This window comes from Takifugu flavidus, chromosome 17 (assembly GCF_003711565.1).
Source record: "Takifugu flavidus isolate HTHZ2018 chromosome 17, ASM371156v2, whole genome shotgun sequence".
In the NCBI taxonomy this organism is placed as follows: Eukaryota; Metazoa; Chordata; class Actinopteri; order Tetraodontiformes; family Tetraodontidae; genus Takifugu; species Takifugu flavidus.
The window spans coordinates 2,967,784-2,984,169 of NC_079536.1; the positions used below are offsets into that span (position 1 = coordinate 2,967,784).

At 46.2% G+C, this 16,386-nt stretch overlaps 3 protein-coding genes across 11 annotated transcripts; 2 read left to right on the plus strand and 1 right to left on the minus strand.

Annotated features, from left to right (window-relative positions):
* The first annotated feature begins 713 nt into the window (after window positions 1–713).
* acbd5a (acyl-CoA binding domain containing 5a) lies at window positions 714–5,452 on the plus strand. Of its 3 annotated transcripts, XM_057013599.1 has the most exons (14): window positions 714–871; window positions 1,156–1,261; window positions 1,703–1,823; window positions 2,238–2,310; window positions 2,387–2,504; window positions 2,592–2,624; window positions 2,772–2,927; window positions 3,003–3,173; window positions 3,417–3,511; window positions 3,588–3,810; window positions 3,880–4,082; window positions 4,173–4,229; window positions 4,305–4,414; window positions 4,484–5,452. In XM_057013599.1, exons 2-14 carry the CDS (start codon window positions 1,165–1,167, stop codon window positions 4,494–4,496), a joined length of 1,470 nt encoding a protein of 489 aa, XP_056869579.1. In that variant the 5' UTR covers window positions 714–871; window positions 1,156–1,164; the 3' UTR covers window positions 4,497–5,452. The 3 variants fall into 3 exon arrangements, with proteins under 3 accessions (XP_056869579.1, XP_056869580.1, XP_056869581.1); XM_057013600.1 differs by lacking the exon at window positions 2,592–2,624; XM_057013601.1 differs by lacking the exon at window positions 2,238–2,310 and having other exon boundaries at window positions 820–871.
* Window positions 5,453–5,789: 337 nt separating this feature from the next.
* Window positions 5,790–10,584, minus strand: mastl (microtubule associated serine/threonine kinase-like). Of its 6 annotated transcripts, XM_057013571.1 has the most exons (14): window positions 10,305–10,584; window positions 10,076–10,213; window positions 9,853–9,992; window positions 9,685–9,773; window positions 9,499–9,605; window positions 9,257–9,416; window positions 8,974–9,161; window positions 7,868–8,797; window positions 7,603–7,744; window positions 7,485–7,505; window positions 6,757–6,870; window positions 6,575–6,676; window positions 6,291–6,460; window positions 5,790–6,119 (listed from the first exon to the last, which is right to left on the minus strand). In XM_057013571.1, the coding sequence occupies exons 1-13, from the start codon at window positions 10,461–10,463 to the stop codon at window positions 6,303–6,305; spliced, it is 2,448 nt and encodes an 815-aa protein (XP_056869551.1). In that variant the 5' UTR covers window positions 10,464–10,584; the 3' UTR covers window positions 5,790–6,119; window positions 6,291–6,302. The 6 variants fall into 6 exon arrangements, with proteins under 6 accessions (XP_056869551.1, XP_056869554.1, XP_056869552.1 ...); XM_057013574.1 differs by having other exon boundaries at window positions 5,790–6,460; window positions 9,010–9,161; XM_057013572.1 differs by having other exon boundaries at window positions 5,790–6,460; window positions 7,485–7,499.
* Window positions 10,585–11,169: 585 nt separating this feature from the next.
* Window positions 11,170–16,386, plus strand: LOC130513995 (ATP-dependent zinc metalloprotease YME1L1-like). Of its 2 annotated transcripts, none has more exons than XM_057013328.1 (18): window positions 11,170–11,397; window positions 12,002–12,121; window positions 12,408–12,576; window positions 12,656–12,757; window positions 12,849–12,958; window positions 13,037–13,187; window positions 13,286–13,393; window positions 13,590–13,763; window positions 13,846–13,998; window positions 14,077–14,209; window positions 14,277–14,339; window positions 14,420–14,532; window positions 14,637–14,792; window positions 14,886–15,037; window positions 15,123–15,249; window positions 15,333–15,406; window positions 15,524–15,610; window positions 15,690–16,386. In XM_057013328.1, the coding sequence occupies exons 1-18, from the start codon at window positions 11,362–11,364 to the stop codon at window positions 15,828–15,830; spliced, it is 2,169 nt and encodes a 722-aa protein (XP_056869308.1). In that variant the 5' UTR covers window positions 11,170–11,361; the 3' UTR covers window positions 15,831–16,386. The 2 variants fall into 2 exon arrangements, with proteins under 2 accessions (XP_056869308.1, XP_056869309.1); XM_057013329.1 differs by having other exon boundaries at window positions 13,286–13,369.

The following is a 16,386-nucleotide window of genomic DNA, read 5'->3' on the forward strand; positions in this document are numbered from 1 at the left end:
AGCGCAGCCCAAAAAGCTCATAAGCAGCCGCATTCATGAGAACAATAATAATTTTGTCGAACAAAAAATTGCGTGTTTGCAACTTCAGACAATCCCGATTTTGCTCAAATATACATTATATATTTAGTTACAGGTTCAAGATAGGAAGATGTACAAACTATGACATTTTCAGAGATAAATAAGAGAGATTTTCCATTATCTTTATTTAAAAATCTGTTTATCTTCATATGTATTCTCTTTCATATGATGCATTCACATGTACACTTTTAAATATTGCTTGCTTTGCGCAAATAAATGCAATATGAATAGCTGCATCTATAACAGTTGTTTTATTGCTTCCTATATATACATAGATCGAAAGAAAGAGAGATAAACTGCAGACACCTAAAATTTAGAACTTGATCTTTTTTAACATATGTCTTTAAGAAAGAAAGAAAGGTTATTTAATGAAGAAGTTGGGTTCCTGAAATATAAGACTAAGTGGGATCTCTTAATACATTTTCTTGAAGACATATCTCCTTTTCAATTTAAGACTCTGAGCATGATGGTACTTGTAGTGTTACCCTACTTTGTCAATAGTGTCGACATCTGACCCTACCATTGACAGTAATCTTGGTATATATCAACGTAACTTTATTCCATTTTAGCTGGCAACATTTAATGGAAAGTCAAGATAACTTTTTTGCTCGCTTTTGAACTAACATTCAGTCACAACTGCAGAGGATTGAGCCGTTTGTAGGAAAGGCAGACCCAGTCGGTAAACCACATCTCCCAGGGTGCACCTCTGCTTCGCTTTATTTCGTTCATGGCGACTGGGCGAAATACCACACAGGTCGTCCGCTGACAAACAGATCGGTCCCCGATTTTGACGGTGAGTGTCGTCGCCTTTTAGCTGATCCGTTTAGGATTTGCACCACTATATACCCCATCCTAGCCTAGCTTTACTGTCGCGCAATAGACAAGTGTCCCCAAATAAACCCCCCGTGTCAACCTCCTACTGGTGGCCAACCTGAAGTGTAGCTACAGCGGCTGACAAGTCACGCAGGAGTGTTGTTGTGGTGGAACATTAGCTCCGATGCTGTTTATCGCCGCGGCCTCGGGCGAGGCTTTTGCCCCCGTGTCTCATGTGTGTGCTGTCTGTGGGTCCGGCTGCAGCTCGGCGCAATGGAGGTGGAGTGTGTCCCGGTGGAGGATGAGAGCCGCCTGGCCGAGCTGAGGTTTGACGCCGCCGTCAAAGTCATCAAGAGTTTGCCCCCAAACGGTGAGTGGCCCCCGCCGGCTGCTGCCACCAGCTTCGGCACCAGTTTAGCCCCCCGGCCCGGCCCGGTACGGTCTGGATCTGGGGAGATTTAAAGTAATCCACTTAGCGTGCAGCGTACCTGCGCTGTGTCTTCCTGTTAGCAGGCTGCGCCTCAAGGAAACCTTAATAAACTATTAATTACACCGGACCGCGCTATTATAACGGGGTAAAAAATCCTCACAGTTAAATAAAATCATCAAACCATGATTGTGAGCCTTTACAACGCCACTATTAACCCACTACAACTAACTAACTCACTAAAACATGACATTTTAGCGTCTGTCTCTCAATAAAACTCATCCTTTAGCCTCTCCGTAGTAAAACAGCCGTATCCTTTATAAATGGTCTTACTCGTGTGCTTAAAAAGTGCAGACGTCATCGTTAAATATGTATTTTCTCCAGGTTCGTTTCAGCCATCCAATGACATGATGCTCAAGTTCTACAGTTACTACAAACAAGCCACGATTGGAGCCTGCAACATCCCCAGACCTGGCTTCTGGGACGCAGTTGGCAGAGCAAAATGGTAAAAAGAAGCTTAGAAACACAATCAAACGCTATGTTTCTAAGTTTATATCATCACACAGAGAACTCTGGGGGGGGGGGGGGGGGTTGACCAATCATGCCACTTTTAAGGTCGTTTGAATCACAAACACTGAAACAATATTTGCATGTGTTGCTCAACACGGTGCTTTGGAGCGGTCTCAGGTTATGTAAGACAATCTGTGGATTTGGAATGTGACCCCCCCCCCCCCCACCTGCAGCGCTGCCCTGCTTTCCCTCTCTTGTTCTGATGCACTTAGAGCAAATTTCTTAGTAGTAACTGCAGGAGTGAAAAGGAGAATTAAGACGAGTGACAAAGAACATGTCGACCCCAAATGAACCGAGTCTGGAACTGGAACGCTGTTTCATGCTAAAATCCTGTTATTTCTTTTGTCAGGGGTGCCTGGAATTCTTTGGGAAATATGTCTAAGGAAGAAGCCATGGTCTCCTACGTTAATGAAATTAAACTGGTGTGTTGTTGGTTATTTAACCAGCCTGTTTGGATTTTGGATTAGGCCGTCACGTGTGTGTGTTTTTGCTGCACAGATCCTGGAGGGCATGCCGATGACCATCGAGGTGGAGAAGTTCCTGCGCGCCATCGGCCCCTTCTACGAGCTGGTGGACGAGAAGAAGAAGATCTCGCAGGTGTCGGACCTGAGCGCAGGTACGTCTTTGCCCTTTTTGGCTTGTGCTGCCAGACGGTGAACGCGGAACTTAACCTTTCACGATCTGCTTCCTGTCCAACGCTCAGCCCGTTTGACAAAGTTTGCTAGGCAACTGGAAGGCAAGTACCCCAGCGCGCTCCCAGTTTATCTGGTGACGTAGTTTAGACGCAGTTAGCTCCTTGTAGCAGGTCGTCAGTTCCCGTAGTCTTTTTAATTTTTTTTTAACAATATGTTTTTAGTGTTTGATGAACTTGTTTTTCTTGCAGGATTCAGCACAACGGTGAACTCAGCAGTGACAAAGAGCATCATCAGAAGCATGGAGATGAACGGGAGCCTGGAGAGTGGCCCCGCCGCGCTCAAGTCAAAGGAAGGGAGGGAAAGTGAGGAGGACGATGAAGAGGAGGAGGAAACGACCAGGAAAGGTGAGGAGACGGACGGCTTGTGAGGATCTCTGATCACCGGTCCCGGCTTTGACCTCTGGTTGGTTTCTGTTGCAGCGTCTTCTCAGCCAAAGAAGAAGGATCCGACCAGGAAGCACAGGACGCCCCTGTCGAACGGAAAAGTGGCCAACGGCGACCCCCACCTGAGCAACGGGGGTCATTCCAGGTCCAGCCTGAACAGCGAGGACTCCCAGGACGGGAAGCCTCTGTCCAACGGGCACCACGCAGGTGAGCCAGCGCGCCATGTGACCCGCTAATCCCATAAGCTGCGGCAGATTCCGACTCCGACCTCAACTCAGCTCCCGGTGGGACACTTTTAATGGAAGTGGAGACTCTGCAGGAACATAAACCAAGTTTAGGCCGGTTCTGTTAATTACAGCGTAGTTACAGCAGATTATGGGCCCATGTCAGGTGTTTGGGTCACATCTGGACACTCAGTTTAGTTCCCTCCTTCCCTCCTGCTGATACCAGATCCCAGTGCCAACGTGTCCAGTCCCAGTCAGCTCGCCAGTGACTCCGATAGTGAAGTCTACTGTGATTCTGTGGACCAGTTCGGCCAAGAGGAGGTGAGAGCTCACTGGAAGCATCGTCTACGCTGCAGCAGCAGCTCGTCGCCATCACGTCTGCATTTATCGTCCCCAGAACTCAGAACGCAATTGCTCCCTGGATGGCCTGGAGGACGTGGAGAGCCAGGTTTTAGCTCCTGTAGAGGAGTCGCAGGGAGAGCAGGAGTTCCAGGAGGAGCAGCAGGTTCCTCCGCAGGTCATCACGTACGGAGGAGAAGACGGAGAGAACGGGGCGTTGCCGTCGAGGCAGAGGTTCAACGAGAATGGATCCGGCAGCTCTGCCTTCAGACGAGGGAAAGGTGAGTTCCTGGCGGGTCTGTCCGTGGCGCTGGTCCGTCCGGTTACCTCAACGTTGTGGTGATCCTCAGGGTCCAAGTCTCCCGGTCTCGGCTCTGGAAACGTGGCGCCCCTGCGCAGCACAGGGGGCGGAGACGGAGGCCGCTGGGGGGGAGCGGGGAAGGCCACGGGGAGCCTGAACGAGCAGATCGTGGTGGCGTTGGCGAGGCTGCAGGACGACATGCAGAGCGTCCTGGAGAGGCTCCACACCCTGGAGGCTCTGTCTGCCAGCCAGGTCAGACCCAGGACCCACAGAAAGCTGCCTTTGAAGGACACCGACACATTCGCTTTGATGAATGTTGTGTTTTTGCTTTGATCTCTGCAGGCAAGGTCGCTGTCTCTGTCTCCGACGTGCCCATCAACCACGCCTCAGAAGAACCGGGTACGAAAGCTGTGTCCTCCATTGCTGCGTCTTCATTTGTCCCTGTGACTAATTTCGTCCCTCCTGCTCTTCCAGAAGCCGTCTTGGTGGCCTTTTGACATTTCTCCCCCCACCTTTGCCTTTGCCATCGTGTGGCCGTTTGTGGTGCAGTGGTTAATTAGCCTCTACGTGCGCAGGAGGAAGAGGTATCCCCCTCTAGTTTTATTCTGAGGCACTGCTCACTGTCAACTCTGTTTCTTCTTCTTCTTCGACAGACGAATCAACTGAATTTGCCGTCAGATATGGGTGCAACAAAGACCCCCCCACACGGTCTTTGACCTGGGACTAACGCCCACTAGCTTTGACCCGTAGCCTGGCAATTAGCATTTGCACTAAAGGAAGCACCTAGATTAATGAGCCCAAGACGAGGAATTAATTCCGAGCTGTCGTTCCACGACTTCTTCATCCTAAAACAGTTTTGGAGGCTTTTTTTTGTGTGTTGTCAGTGTCTTTGTGTAGTTTTCCATAATTATTACCATAAATACGGATTTGTTGCACAGAAAAAAAAAAGGGCCGCCACTTTGTTGCCGGCGCAATGCTCGATTTTGACAATGCTCATTAGTTGCCCAGGCCATGCTGCTGATAATAAAGTGTTAATAAACGCTGTAATAGTTTAGAATGTTGTAATATATCAAAATGTGACATTGTTTAAATTTCTATTTATTGCTTTTAGAATGAGGAATGACAGTTTATTTCAGGCCAGATTCCGGCTGTTTTTCTGGAAGTTTAAGTAAATGCTCAGTGTTTAGATGAGGTGCTGACACATATTTGTCTCTGCTTTCTGTCCAGTGACTTTTGTTCTTTTGTTTTAATCCCACCTAGATAAAGTGCCTCAACATCATACCATACATTTACATTTACATGTAGCATAACTGAAAAGGGACCAATAATCACCAATAACCAGTTAGCAATGAGGCGGTCAGTTAGTGCAGAGCTTGGTCACTTCTTTTGCAATTTTCTACAATGTGTGAATTTAATTCGTGTGATTTATGTCCTGATGTTTGTACAAATATTGTCAAAAGAGTTGGCGATAATCAAACTGTATGCAAGAGCTGTACAGAAGAGGTATTTTAATTGCATTCCCATTATTATAGAGGATTATATCAAATTTGCTACGGTTGGAATGTGTAATAATACTAATCCTTATGAAGCCATTGTGTTTGAATTAAAGAAAAATACCAAAACTTTTTATCACCAAGAATTCCTGAACCTCTGCTGGTAGCAGAGTTTGCATGTGATAATCCAAACTAATAAAGGTTTTTATCGAATAATCTTAAAATGCTTCGATTCTCCGCTAAATTGCGTTGTAAGTGTAATGTCTATGAATTATCTATATTAAGATTATTGCGTTTTATTGATGCATGCCCGGAAATGAGACCAGGTTTTAGCTTTTGCTTAGCCAGCATGCTAACAAGCGCCATTTCACAATTAACAACATGCTAAATTACAATGTAGGCTTAAACGGAATAATAATTGCTGCATGGACCCTTTTAAAATAGTGGTGTGAAAAAGTAAATTAGGCATGTTTCATAATATTTATTTGAATAGCAGGAAGCTACTTGTGTAAGAGAATACGTCATGATGACAAATACAGACATAAAAGCAGCAAGATTTGAGCACAACTCCAACACCTAAACCGCATTGTTTAAATGTTATGAAGAATTACATTTAAAAATATTACATTTGTAAATATATTAGCGTCTTTTTCTTGAGCAGCTCCTCGGAAGCACGGATCGAGGCTCCGCCCACCCGGTCGACTAAAGTGACGTGCGCAAAAAGGAGCGCGTGAGCTTGGTCAAGCGGCAGGTAGCACGTGAGCACGTCAACAAGACCAAAACAGAACCGCGTTACCTAATAAAAAAAAGCTATAATCAATAGCAGGAAGTGAGATGTAGAATATTAGGTTCTTTTTCCCCCAGGTTATAATCAGCAACTACATGTATTTAATTTTTAATATCACAATTATTGCCTATAAAAAGAAACCACAATCCTCTTAGGGATTAGAGTGGGTTCATCTGTAACCTGTCTGCGTCGCTATAGACTGAAGCCCGACACGGCGATGTGTTGAGCGCTGTTTCTGGCCTCGAAGTATGAAGTGTCCGTCTCGTCTTCGGGCTGAGGTACGAAAGGCATCGGCTGGTTCTGGAGGTTGTCCCAGTCCACACCCTCAAACAAGGAGTGACACTTCAACTCTGGAGGAGAAAACACACACCGTTGTTTTTAGTTTGCGCGTTAATAAAATAAAGGAACTAACAGTTTACCCATGAATCCCACTTGAATAAAACTAAACTGGTTGAAATTCTGACCCTTTAAACCAGCTCGCTTGGTCATGTCCATTGTCAGGAGGATGTCAATTGCATTTCTGGAGTTGGCTGAGAGCTCCTCCTCTTCCTCCGGCCAAGGAATATCTAAAATGATCCCACGGCACTTTGTAAAATAGCTCGTCCATATTCCATCCTTTAACTGACATTGCTAGCAGCGTCCTCACCTCTGTTCAGAATATTCTGGAAGACCAGCTGAGGCGTCTCGTCGTTGAAAGGTGGGACACCGGTGAGGAACTCGAACAGACACACGCCGAGGGCCCACCAGTCCACCATGAAGTCTGGGTGCGGGGGCAAAAACAAGTCAGAAGTAGTGCCGCACCGGTGGCGTTGAACGCAACACGTTACCCTGCGGTTTTCCGTTAGCGTGCGCCAAAATTTATGGTAGAGCGGTGACGGCAGCGTGGAGTTAGAGTGAGGCTGGAGGGATTCGGCTTCAGGGAGTCGAAGCTAAATAAGTGAATCTGCAAAATCATTTCTCGTTTCTTATTTCAGAGGAGTGGTTATATTCTATTGTTAAATCCAAACCTACTTAAAAGGACTGTGATCACCAACCAGCATCATTCATGTCTGTCTGAAACCATGAAGTGATTGTTGTAACAAACCAGCGCCGCAGTTCTGAAACGACCCAAATCTGATTTTGAGAGCAGGAAAACCTTAAATGGTTCAATCTGGATCATTGGCTGTTAAGATGCGGTTAGTTTAATGTTACAATGCACATTTTCCTCCTTGACTCTGCTCAGGACCCCTTTGATCACCAAGGCAGGGCAGCGGAAATCACAGGGGGAGGGGGTGTGAAAAATGGGGGGGGGGGCAGCTGACTGAATCTAGCATGATAGCAGGCTGAGGGATCATGCACGCTCGCCGTGCAATAACAGCACGGTTGTGAACTTACCGCACTGACAACTTCCTGAAACTCAAAGAGAAAACGAGTCACAAGGACAGCAAACCCCCTCCCTCGTCATAACGGGCTCGTGCGGCTGCGGTCGCGTACGTGCTCGTGATTTTCTTACCATGGGGTTTCCCCAGAAGCAGCTCTGGAGCCAAGTAATCAGGAGTTCCTAAGATAGGGGCGTCTTCAACTGGCAGCGCCCCCCTCCGGACACTCTTGGGGGTCCTGAATGGGGTCTGGGAGGTCGACATGGGCTGAGGAGTCTGACACAGGGGAATCGGAGAAAAGTGGATTCTAAATGTGTGACTTGTGAACCCTTCAGGGAGGCTGCTGTTAGTCCCGCCCCTGCTTTGATTGACAGCAGCATGAGCTCAGAACAGACTAACCTGCGAGAGAGACGCGCTGGAGCTGTGTCGCTTCTGAACCGGCGTCGCGTCCCCAGTAAAGGACAGACAGGACGCCGCCGTGGAAACGTCCATGGCCTCCACCGATCCCATGCTGATTCGCGACACCCCCGACATGTTCGAGCGATCGATGGAGCTGCAGTAGCTGCGGAAAACGACCACGTTTTTGGGCCTCAGGAACGAAGGAGTCGGCAGACCAGCGCAGGTCAGACCAGGGAGGCTGTTACTAAAGGAACAGGACTCGTCTGTCTGGCCCAGTTTATCTGGTTTGGGTGTTTCAGTGACGATGGACAACAGAGTTTTGGGGTGTGGATCAGCAGTAGGAGAGTTTCTATCCTCTTCTGGGGATCCAGAATTTCTTTTGGAAGATTTAAGAGAGGCGTGGCTATTGACGGCGGGGGACGTTTCATGCACCGACCCATCGGAGTCCAGGCTCAGGCTCCTGCAAACATCTCTGCTCCTGGGAAGAGGTGAGGCGAGTCCCGACTGTGACAGGTCTTTGGCTCTGTCCTCAAATATGTCCTCCGGCTGCTCATCGAGCTCACAGAACAGGCTTTTGGCCACCGCGATGGGACTTGAGCGCCTGGGGAAACCATCTCCAGCGAACACAGACCCTTCTGTTGTGTCAAACAGCTGAATGGTGGAAAACGTCCCAGTCAGCCCAGTGTGAAAGGTCCCAGTCTCTGATGGGAGCTTGTAGCATCTGCTGTAGCCAGCGTTATTCCTCTTGGCGCGGTGTTGAATCTCCTCCGGACTTCTGTCGACGTCTGAGAACGTTCTCTTCACAGAGGAGGACGCCGCCGTCAGAACAGGTGTTTGGGGTGTGTGGTCTGGATCTGACCCGTCTGATGACTCTGGTCTTGTGGGGACGCGGTCCTGTTCAGGCCCCGTTCGGGCTGGTTCGTTTTCTTTCTGAAGGATATAAAAACATTAAAGGACACGAAAGTTAGTCTTAGGTCTGTGATTTTGTCCTTAAAAGCCTTTTTTCATCCACAACTCATGCCGTTAACGGAAAATATTCAGATTTACTGGCTGAAATAAGATCAATAATTTAATTTCTGCTGAAATAAAATGATCTTTTTGCACACCTTTAATGATGAGTTGTTCAGTTTCGGGTTACTGACCTCCTCAGATTCCCACAGCGGACTGATGCCACCCTCGGTGTCGGTGGTGGTGCTGCCTGCACTCAGTGTTTCAAACCTCATCCTGGCCTTCAGCAGTGCGGGAGTCAGGTTTTTCGCCAGGTTGTGAGGACTGAACACAGCATTTTTTGGTCCTATGGACACAGGAAAGTTACAACATCGCAGTAATTTGGCACCTATTTTATTCAAAATGACCCAGGATTTGATATTAGACATCACATCTACATACCCACTTTGAAGGAGTCATGTGTTGCAGAGTGCACACTGTCATTTTTTGTCATCATAGGAGAACCCAGAGAGTTATTCTTTCTTTTCATCTTGCCACAGGACGCGGGACTGGACACAACAGACGCGCTGCAGTGGCGCTTCCCTTGAACTGAAGGCGTGTTCTGCATTTTAAAATATTACACTTAGAAAGTGCTTCTTCCAGGAGGTATAAGGGGAGAGGTCAGGTTGAATGAATTTACTTACGAATCCAAGGGAGCTGATTAAGGAGAGGACTTGACCTGGGGTGCGGAAGTAATCTTTCTTTGGTTTGGCCAGCGATGGAGTGGTTAGGATATCTGTAAGATTCAGCTCTGACCAAAAAGATAACAGATATAGACACTAGAAACAGTGATGCTTCAATGGTTGTGAATGACACCGAGGATTTCTTACCTCTGTTCAGCTTGACTTTAGAGAGACCAAAGTCTGTTAACTTAATATGACCTTCATCAGATATCAGCATGTTGTCTGGCTTCAAGTCCCTGCAAGCAAAAGAGCTAAACTCACACTTCCAGAACAAATTACACTGAAGGGAAATTTTCATACACAGTACCGGAGTACCTGTGGATTATCCCATGGCGATGGAGGTAGTCCAAGGCCAATGCAACCTCAGCGATGTACTTCACAGACATATCAAGGTCAAAATATCCATAGATATGAAGAAGAGATTTCACATCTCCACCAATGAGGTACTCCATTACCTGGAGAAAAACATAAAATGGGATCCAGGGGTAGACAAAAAACTGACAATATAAATGTTGACCATAAAGACACCTCCCCTTACCAAATAGATCTTTGTAGCTGTCTGAAGAGAGTAAAACAGATGAACCACGAAGGGACTTTTGCTCAGAGCAAGTGCATCTCTCTCTGCCTTCATCTGCCCCATCATGTTTTTGTCAACCACGTCCGCCTTCTTCATCACCTGAAGAAAACACTCGTTTAATTCAAATGGTCCTTAATTGACTTCTTTTTTAAAGTAATATTTCAACAATACCTGAAAATGAAAACAATACCTTGATGGCATATAACCGCGCATTGCATTTCTTCCGTGCCAGGTAAACTTTTCCGAACGCACCGCGACTGATGGGCTTTAAAACGATGAAATCGTCGATTGAAGGCGGTTTAGGTGTATCCGCGGCTTTGTCTTTTCTATTCGGGTATTTCGTGTCCATATTTTAAAAAATGTTCAAACCAGAGACCCAGCTGAGAGTAAACAGCGACATGGTAAAACAACCACGGATGTTTTGAAAATTTGAATCGCAGAGCTCTTTCACTGGGTCCTTGGGCGTTTCGTTTAGCTATTCAAAAATGTGCCTGTCGGGAATGTAGGGTCGCTTGCTGTCTATTTATTGCTGTCTTTCTTTGGTCTTTTGACTATACAAATGTATGTGGATGGCAGTTGTGATTATCTTCTGTCTTTTTGTTTGACAAACCGAATTTAACATTTGATTAATTTCAGTCAGGCTGATGAGAGCCTTCTCAGAATATGTGGCGAAACAAATATGTCTTAAATTTCTACATTATTGAAAGTTGTGTTGTTTCGTGTGTTTTTTTTAAATAATGGCCTATACACAGCATGGAAAATCATATAGATAATCAGGAAATTATAGCGGGGAAAACCTTTGACTGCAGCATTTTCTATACCCATTGCATTTTAAAATTTGCAAAACGTACAGTTAGTTGAGAAATAGTTCAAAGAGAATAAACAAATATTATGAAAGGATGTCACACTGAAATGGCCTAGTTCTTTGTTTTTAAATTTTCATCTTTAAAAGATGACTATATTAGAGAACTTCCAATCGTTAACGTGACAGAACCGCGATGACGCCACTTCCTATACGTCATAAAATTACACAAGCACGACCGGAAGTAACGCGTTCAACGTCATTTTGTAGTCCTTTTAGCGCCAGATGCCGGAGAATTCGTGTAGTTTGCTTTCAAAGTTGTGTAACAAGGAAAACAAAAAGGACGCGTTTCTCCAGGAGTACTCGGTCATTTAATTTATCAAGGGGGTCTGACCTCATACAGTAACCCTCCAAAGCCTTATTTTGGATATTCTTTTGTCAAAAAATGTTTTCCTTGCCATCGTCGCTTCAACCACAGCAGGTAAGCTGATGAGATAGCAACCCTTTTTTTTTAGCTAACAACTAATGGTTGCCCTTTCTTAGAACGAGGCATTATTTTTCCTACTAAATAGGCAGCATTGCCATTGTAACTATTTACAAATATTACAGCGACACAAGTTTGAACCAATTTAACTTTTATGCGTCCTCTTCGACTCAATGACAAATTAGCAAAGCTAGCTGAACCAAGTCAGCGTTGGACATCATAATCACCCCACGCTTACGTCACATTGTCTCTTCGTAAGCAATTTCAAGGAGACGCCAACAAGTAGCGATCAAGTATTTAAGTTAATTTATATACCTTATTTGCTGTTAGGACGCAATAATAAATGTTAGTGAGCAAACCCCTTTACTACAAGCTAACGTATAATCCCGAAAAGGTTACATAAGGCTCAAACATCTGACGTATGGGAGCCATTCTGACCCCAGTACAAAATGATTACCACTGAAACAACCCTCCTCTTCTGTCGATTTCAGTATATACAGCTATAACAAAAGTGAGACGGCTTTGTCAACTGATTGGCGTCGTTATTACTTGTTAGTAAGCACAAGTGTGGGGAACCGCTAAGTGGTTGTCATGTGTCCAGATGCTGTTGCCCCTCAGCCAGCTCATCAATGCCCTCCACACTCTGAAGAACTCGGCCACAGCTTCCATCCAGACCTTGAACAGAGACCTGATTTCTGAGCACAATTCACACCTGAGAGAGGTGAGATGTCACTCTGACACGGATCTCTGGGGGGGACACACAGCATGTTGTCATCAGCCATTTGGGTCATATCCAGAAGCATGGACCATGCTGCACAATTACCTAGTAATATGTTCCAAAGATTATACATGCAAGTGTGTGAGAAGTACGAGAATGATTTACTCAATGTAAAAGTACTCTGTCGCCATCAAACAGTGCATTTGAGTACACCACGTCTGACATCTGACACAGCCATTATTTGGTTGTTCAAACCTGTTATGTTTATTTTTACCTCCTTCCTTTGTAGCCTCATGTGAGTCTCAGGGACCTTGGCCTGTCAGAGATCAGGGCGAGTCAGCTGGATGAGCTGGTCAGCAGGTTACTACCCGCACCAAGACCCATAGAACCCCTCGCTGTTCCGTCTGCATGGAGGACGAGTCACATTTCCTCAGACAGCTTCTTTCACAACAAACACGGTGAGCTGAAGCAGCTCCGAGACCTTCGATGATGTGAGGCGTTTGCCATTATTTATGAGGGTTTTCTTTCATCTGACAGGGTTTACGCACAGAAGAGTGGGACCTTTTGGTTCCTCACTGTTCCACAGACGACACCAGAGTCCTTTAAGAGAAATCTGCTCAGAACTTCAGTTCCTGCCTGGTGAGAAACCATCTGACTCTGCTGCTGGTGGCTCACGTGCGGATGAATAAACCTCAGGATTTCAGGGTTGCGTTTGATTTTTGTGTTTAAGTTTGGGTCCAGAGTCGAGGGTTTAAGACGCTTCGATCAAAGCCCAGAAGAACAGAGTCTGGTCTCGCTGGTTCGGCAAAATCTGACCCCTACACGCCATCTTTCATTAAGGTCAGATTAGTGCAGGCTGATTTTATTGTTTACACAAAAATGAATTCTTTTAAGAAAAATTGTCCGCTCCCATCACAGGGTTTGCTCCAGAAGGAGAAGGGCCCCGAGGTGCAGTCGCTGGACCAAATAGTGAAACAAACGAACGTCCCCGATAACCAGCAGGAAGCCTTCAGAACTGGTTTCAGTGAGGGCTTCATGAGATCTCAGGCCTACACTCAGAGAACACAAGGTGTGTCCATCTGATGGCGCCCCGGTTTCTCCTCAAAGTTCCTCCTCTTGCCCAAAGACATTCTGATTAACCTTCACCCCGACCTCTGTTTTTGACAGACTTTCTGAGGAGAACCAGGTTGCTCCTGCTGGTCCTCCTACTCATTGGGATTTTTGCCCTGTCAAGAAGCCCTTTTCTCTCTGGTAAAGGCACCTTTTCTGATGCTGGTTTGTTTCAGTTTTCTCTTCTTTCTTCAGCCCACATGCACGCTTCACATTTAAAGTTCAAATATTTGATATTTGATCTTTTCCACGTGTGCCTGCACTTGTAAATATTATCCTGTGTGCATGTAGAGATAAAATACTCAATATTGCTCTGCACTGTCCAGCGTTAACGTGCTGAAGTTGTTTTGGGATTCGACAGTGAGGTTTCGCACCACGTCCGGCCTGGACTTGGCTGTGGACCCCGTCCAGATGAAGAACGTGACCTTTGACCACGTCAAAGGTGTCGAGGAGGCAAAGAACGAGCTACAGGAGGTGGTCGAGTTCCTGAAGAACCCTGAGAAATTTACTGTCCTGGGAGGAAAGCTGCCTAAAGGTGGGGATCTTTTCCCCACAGTTCCAGTTTTGAACTGACTTTTATTTTCTTTTTTGTTAAATATTTCTCTCTTTTCCATCAGGAATTCTTCTGGTCGGTCCTCCAGGAACAGGGAAGACCCTGTTGGCACGGGCAGTGGCAGGCGAGGCTGAGGTGCCGTTCTACTATGCTTCCGGGTCAGAGTTCGATGAGATGTTTGTGGGTATTGGCGCGAGCCGCATCAGGAACCTTTTCAGTAAGGCTGCAGGACGTTATAAATCATTCCAGGGTTGTGGCAGAATGGCTCCAACGTCTCTTCTTTGAATATTTGAAGGAGAGGCGAAGGCTAACGCACCGTGCGTCATCTTCATTGACGAGTTGGACAGTGTCGGTGGAAAGCGGATCGAGTCGCCGATGCACCCGTACTCCAGACAGACCATCAACCAGCTGCTGGCTGAAATGGACGGGTCGGTTTCACGACTCAGTCAACACTCGTCCGTGTGACCTGTTACTAATATTTAGGTGTTTTTAAAGGTTTAAACCAAACGAAGGCGTCATCGTCATCGGTGCCACAAACTTTGCAGAAGCTTTAGACAAGTAGGTTCTGGTTGTAACAGCGATTTAAACTGGTGATGAGAGACACCAAGAAAGGGAACTCATTCTGGTTCTGGTTTTAGTGCCTTGATAAGGCCTGGAAGGTTCGACATGCAGGTGACGGTTCCCCACCCTGACGTGAAAGGACGCACTGAAATTCTGAACTGGTACCTCTCCAAGATCAAAGTGGATCCTGGTAGGCCTCGGTGTAAAAGAACCTCTGTTATCAAAGCTCCTCTCTGTGAATGCTCCATTATGTATTGATGGGTGATGTGAAGACTTTTTGTTGTTCTCCTCCAGCTGTGGATGCTGAGATTATCGCCCGGGGCACGGTGGGCTTCTCTGGTGCGGAACTGGAGAACCTGGTGAACCAGGCAGCCCTGAAGGCAGCTGTGGACGAGAAAGAGATGGTCACAATGAAGGACCTGGAGTTCGCTAAGGACAAGATCCTCATGGGTGAGCACACACAGATCACCTCACAGATCCCCTCTATAGGAGACAGGAAGAACCTTAGCATCATTAGCAATTCTCTTCATCCTGTCCTGCAAGGCCCTGAGAGGAGGAGTGTTGAAATCGACAAAAAGAACAAGACCATTACAGCCTACCATGAGTCTGGTCACGCCATCGTTGCCTATTTCACCAAAGACGCAATGCCCATCAACAAGGCCACCATCATGCCTCGCGGTCCAACCCTTGGACACGTGCGTCTTTTTCTTCCGTTGTTTTCTGTCTCTTACATTTATTTAGCTTTAAAGCTAAAGCTAACCATGCTGTTCTGGTCTCAAGGTGTCCTTACTGCCAGAGAACGACCGATGGAGTGAGACCAGAGCTCAGCTGCTGGCCCAGATGGATGTCAGCATGGGTGGCCGCGTAGCGGAGGAGCTCATCTTTGGAGACGAGTACATCACGACTGGTGGGGGAGATTTCAGTGTTGTGCTCTTAACAAAACGTAAAGGTTGGCACATGTTAAACCATGATGTTTCTGTTGTCTTGTAGGAGCTTCCAGTGACTTTGATGGAGCAACTAAAATAGCAAAAATGATGGTGACCAGATTTGGGATGAGTGACAAGGTAACATTGTACTGTTAAACTGAACAGAAGGTCCTTCAGTGTTCTCAAGTGACGTATAATTCCCCTAATCCTAAACCAGTGATTCACTCATCGAATGTCACCTGTGTGTTGTTGTAGCTCGGGGTCATGACCTACAGCGACGTGAGCAAGCAGAGCCCCGAGACACAAGCTGCCATCGAGCAGGAAGTCAGGGTCTTGCTGAAGGTCAGCGTTCATAACGCAGCTTTACTTAATAAAAAATACACGCGAGCGAAAATCACTCACAGATTTCTACTTCGTTCAGGACTCTTACGACCGCGCTAAGAGCATCCTGAAGAAATACAGCGAGGAACACAAGAAACTAGCCGACGCTCTGCTCAGATATGAAACTCTGGATGCTAAAGAGATCCAGATGGTGCTGGAGGGAAAATCACTGGAGCACTGAATACCTCAGCAGGATCTTCAGAGTTGTATTCTGTGTCTATGAAGCTGTGGCCTTCTGGAGGCCTTCTGCGTTTCTTTTGTCAATGTGAAGATCACTTTGTTTAGGCAAAGACTTTGGGTTTTAAATCTCAGTCCACTCCAAAGACGAGTTGGGCTGAACCAAACAAAAGCTGTCGGCAGCCACTAACGCCTGCGATGTTCTCGTGTACATTCGTGCAGCGTTGGTTACACAATCACAGTCAATGAATTTGAAAGAACTTAATGTGTCTGTACAAAACACCTCAGTCGGGAATGGAATGTACCATTTAGCCAGACCACTGCTGGTAGAGCCATCTGCTGCATCTAGAGATGCTTCTATTTTCTTTTTTTTCATGTTCTTATTTATTTAAGTGCCCAAAGATGTCTTCTCTTTCCTATTTTAGGCTCAACTATCGTGACATTAACTAGTGAATGAGGGGAAATGTAAATGTATATAAATAAACCAAGTGTGCAAAAGGTGCTTCTGTTTAACGGAGGCCATTTTGAACCTTTAAATAAAAGTTGCTGTTACCCAAGAA

Coding starts and splice junctions, on each gene's coding strand:
- acbd5a (XM_057013599.1), top strand. CDS start 1,165: ATGGAGGTGGAGTGTGTCCCGGTGGAGGATGAGAGCCGCCTGGCCGAG. Junction 2,311..2,386: donor ACGTTAATGAAATTAAACTG/GTGTGTTGTTGG, acceptor TTTGCTGCACAG/ATCCTGGAGGGCATGCCGAT. Junction 3,512..3,587: donor ACCAGTTCGGCCAAGAGGAG/GTGAGAGCTCAC, acceptor TATCGTCCCCAG/AACTCAGAACGCAATTGCTC.
- mastl (XM_057013571.1), bottom strand. CDS start 10,463: ATGGACACGAAATACCCGAATAGAAAAGACAAAGCCGCGGATACACCT. Junction 9,417..9,498: donor TAATCAGCTCCCTTGGATTC/GTAAGTAAATTC, acceptor TTTAAAATGCAG/AACACGCCTTCAGTTCAAGG. Junction 7,506..7,602: donor GCTTCTGGGGAAACCCCATG/GTAAGAAAATCA, acceptor TTTCTCTTTGAG/TTTCAGGAAGTTGTCAGTGC.
- LOC130513995 (XM_057013328.1), top strand. CDS start 11,362: ATGTTTTCCTTGCCATCGTCGCTTCAACCACAGCAG. Junction 13,764..13,845: donor GGGAGGAAAGCTGCCTAAAG/GTGGGGATCTTT, acceptor CTTTTCCATCAG/GAATTCTTCTGGTCGGTCCT. Junction 15,611..15,689: donor AAGTCAGGGTCTTGCTGAAG/GTCAGCGTTCAT, acceptor TACTTCGTTCAG/GACTCTTACGACCGCGCTAA.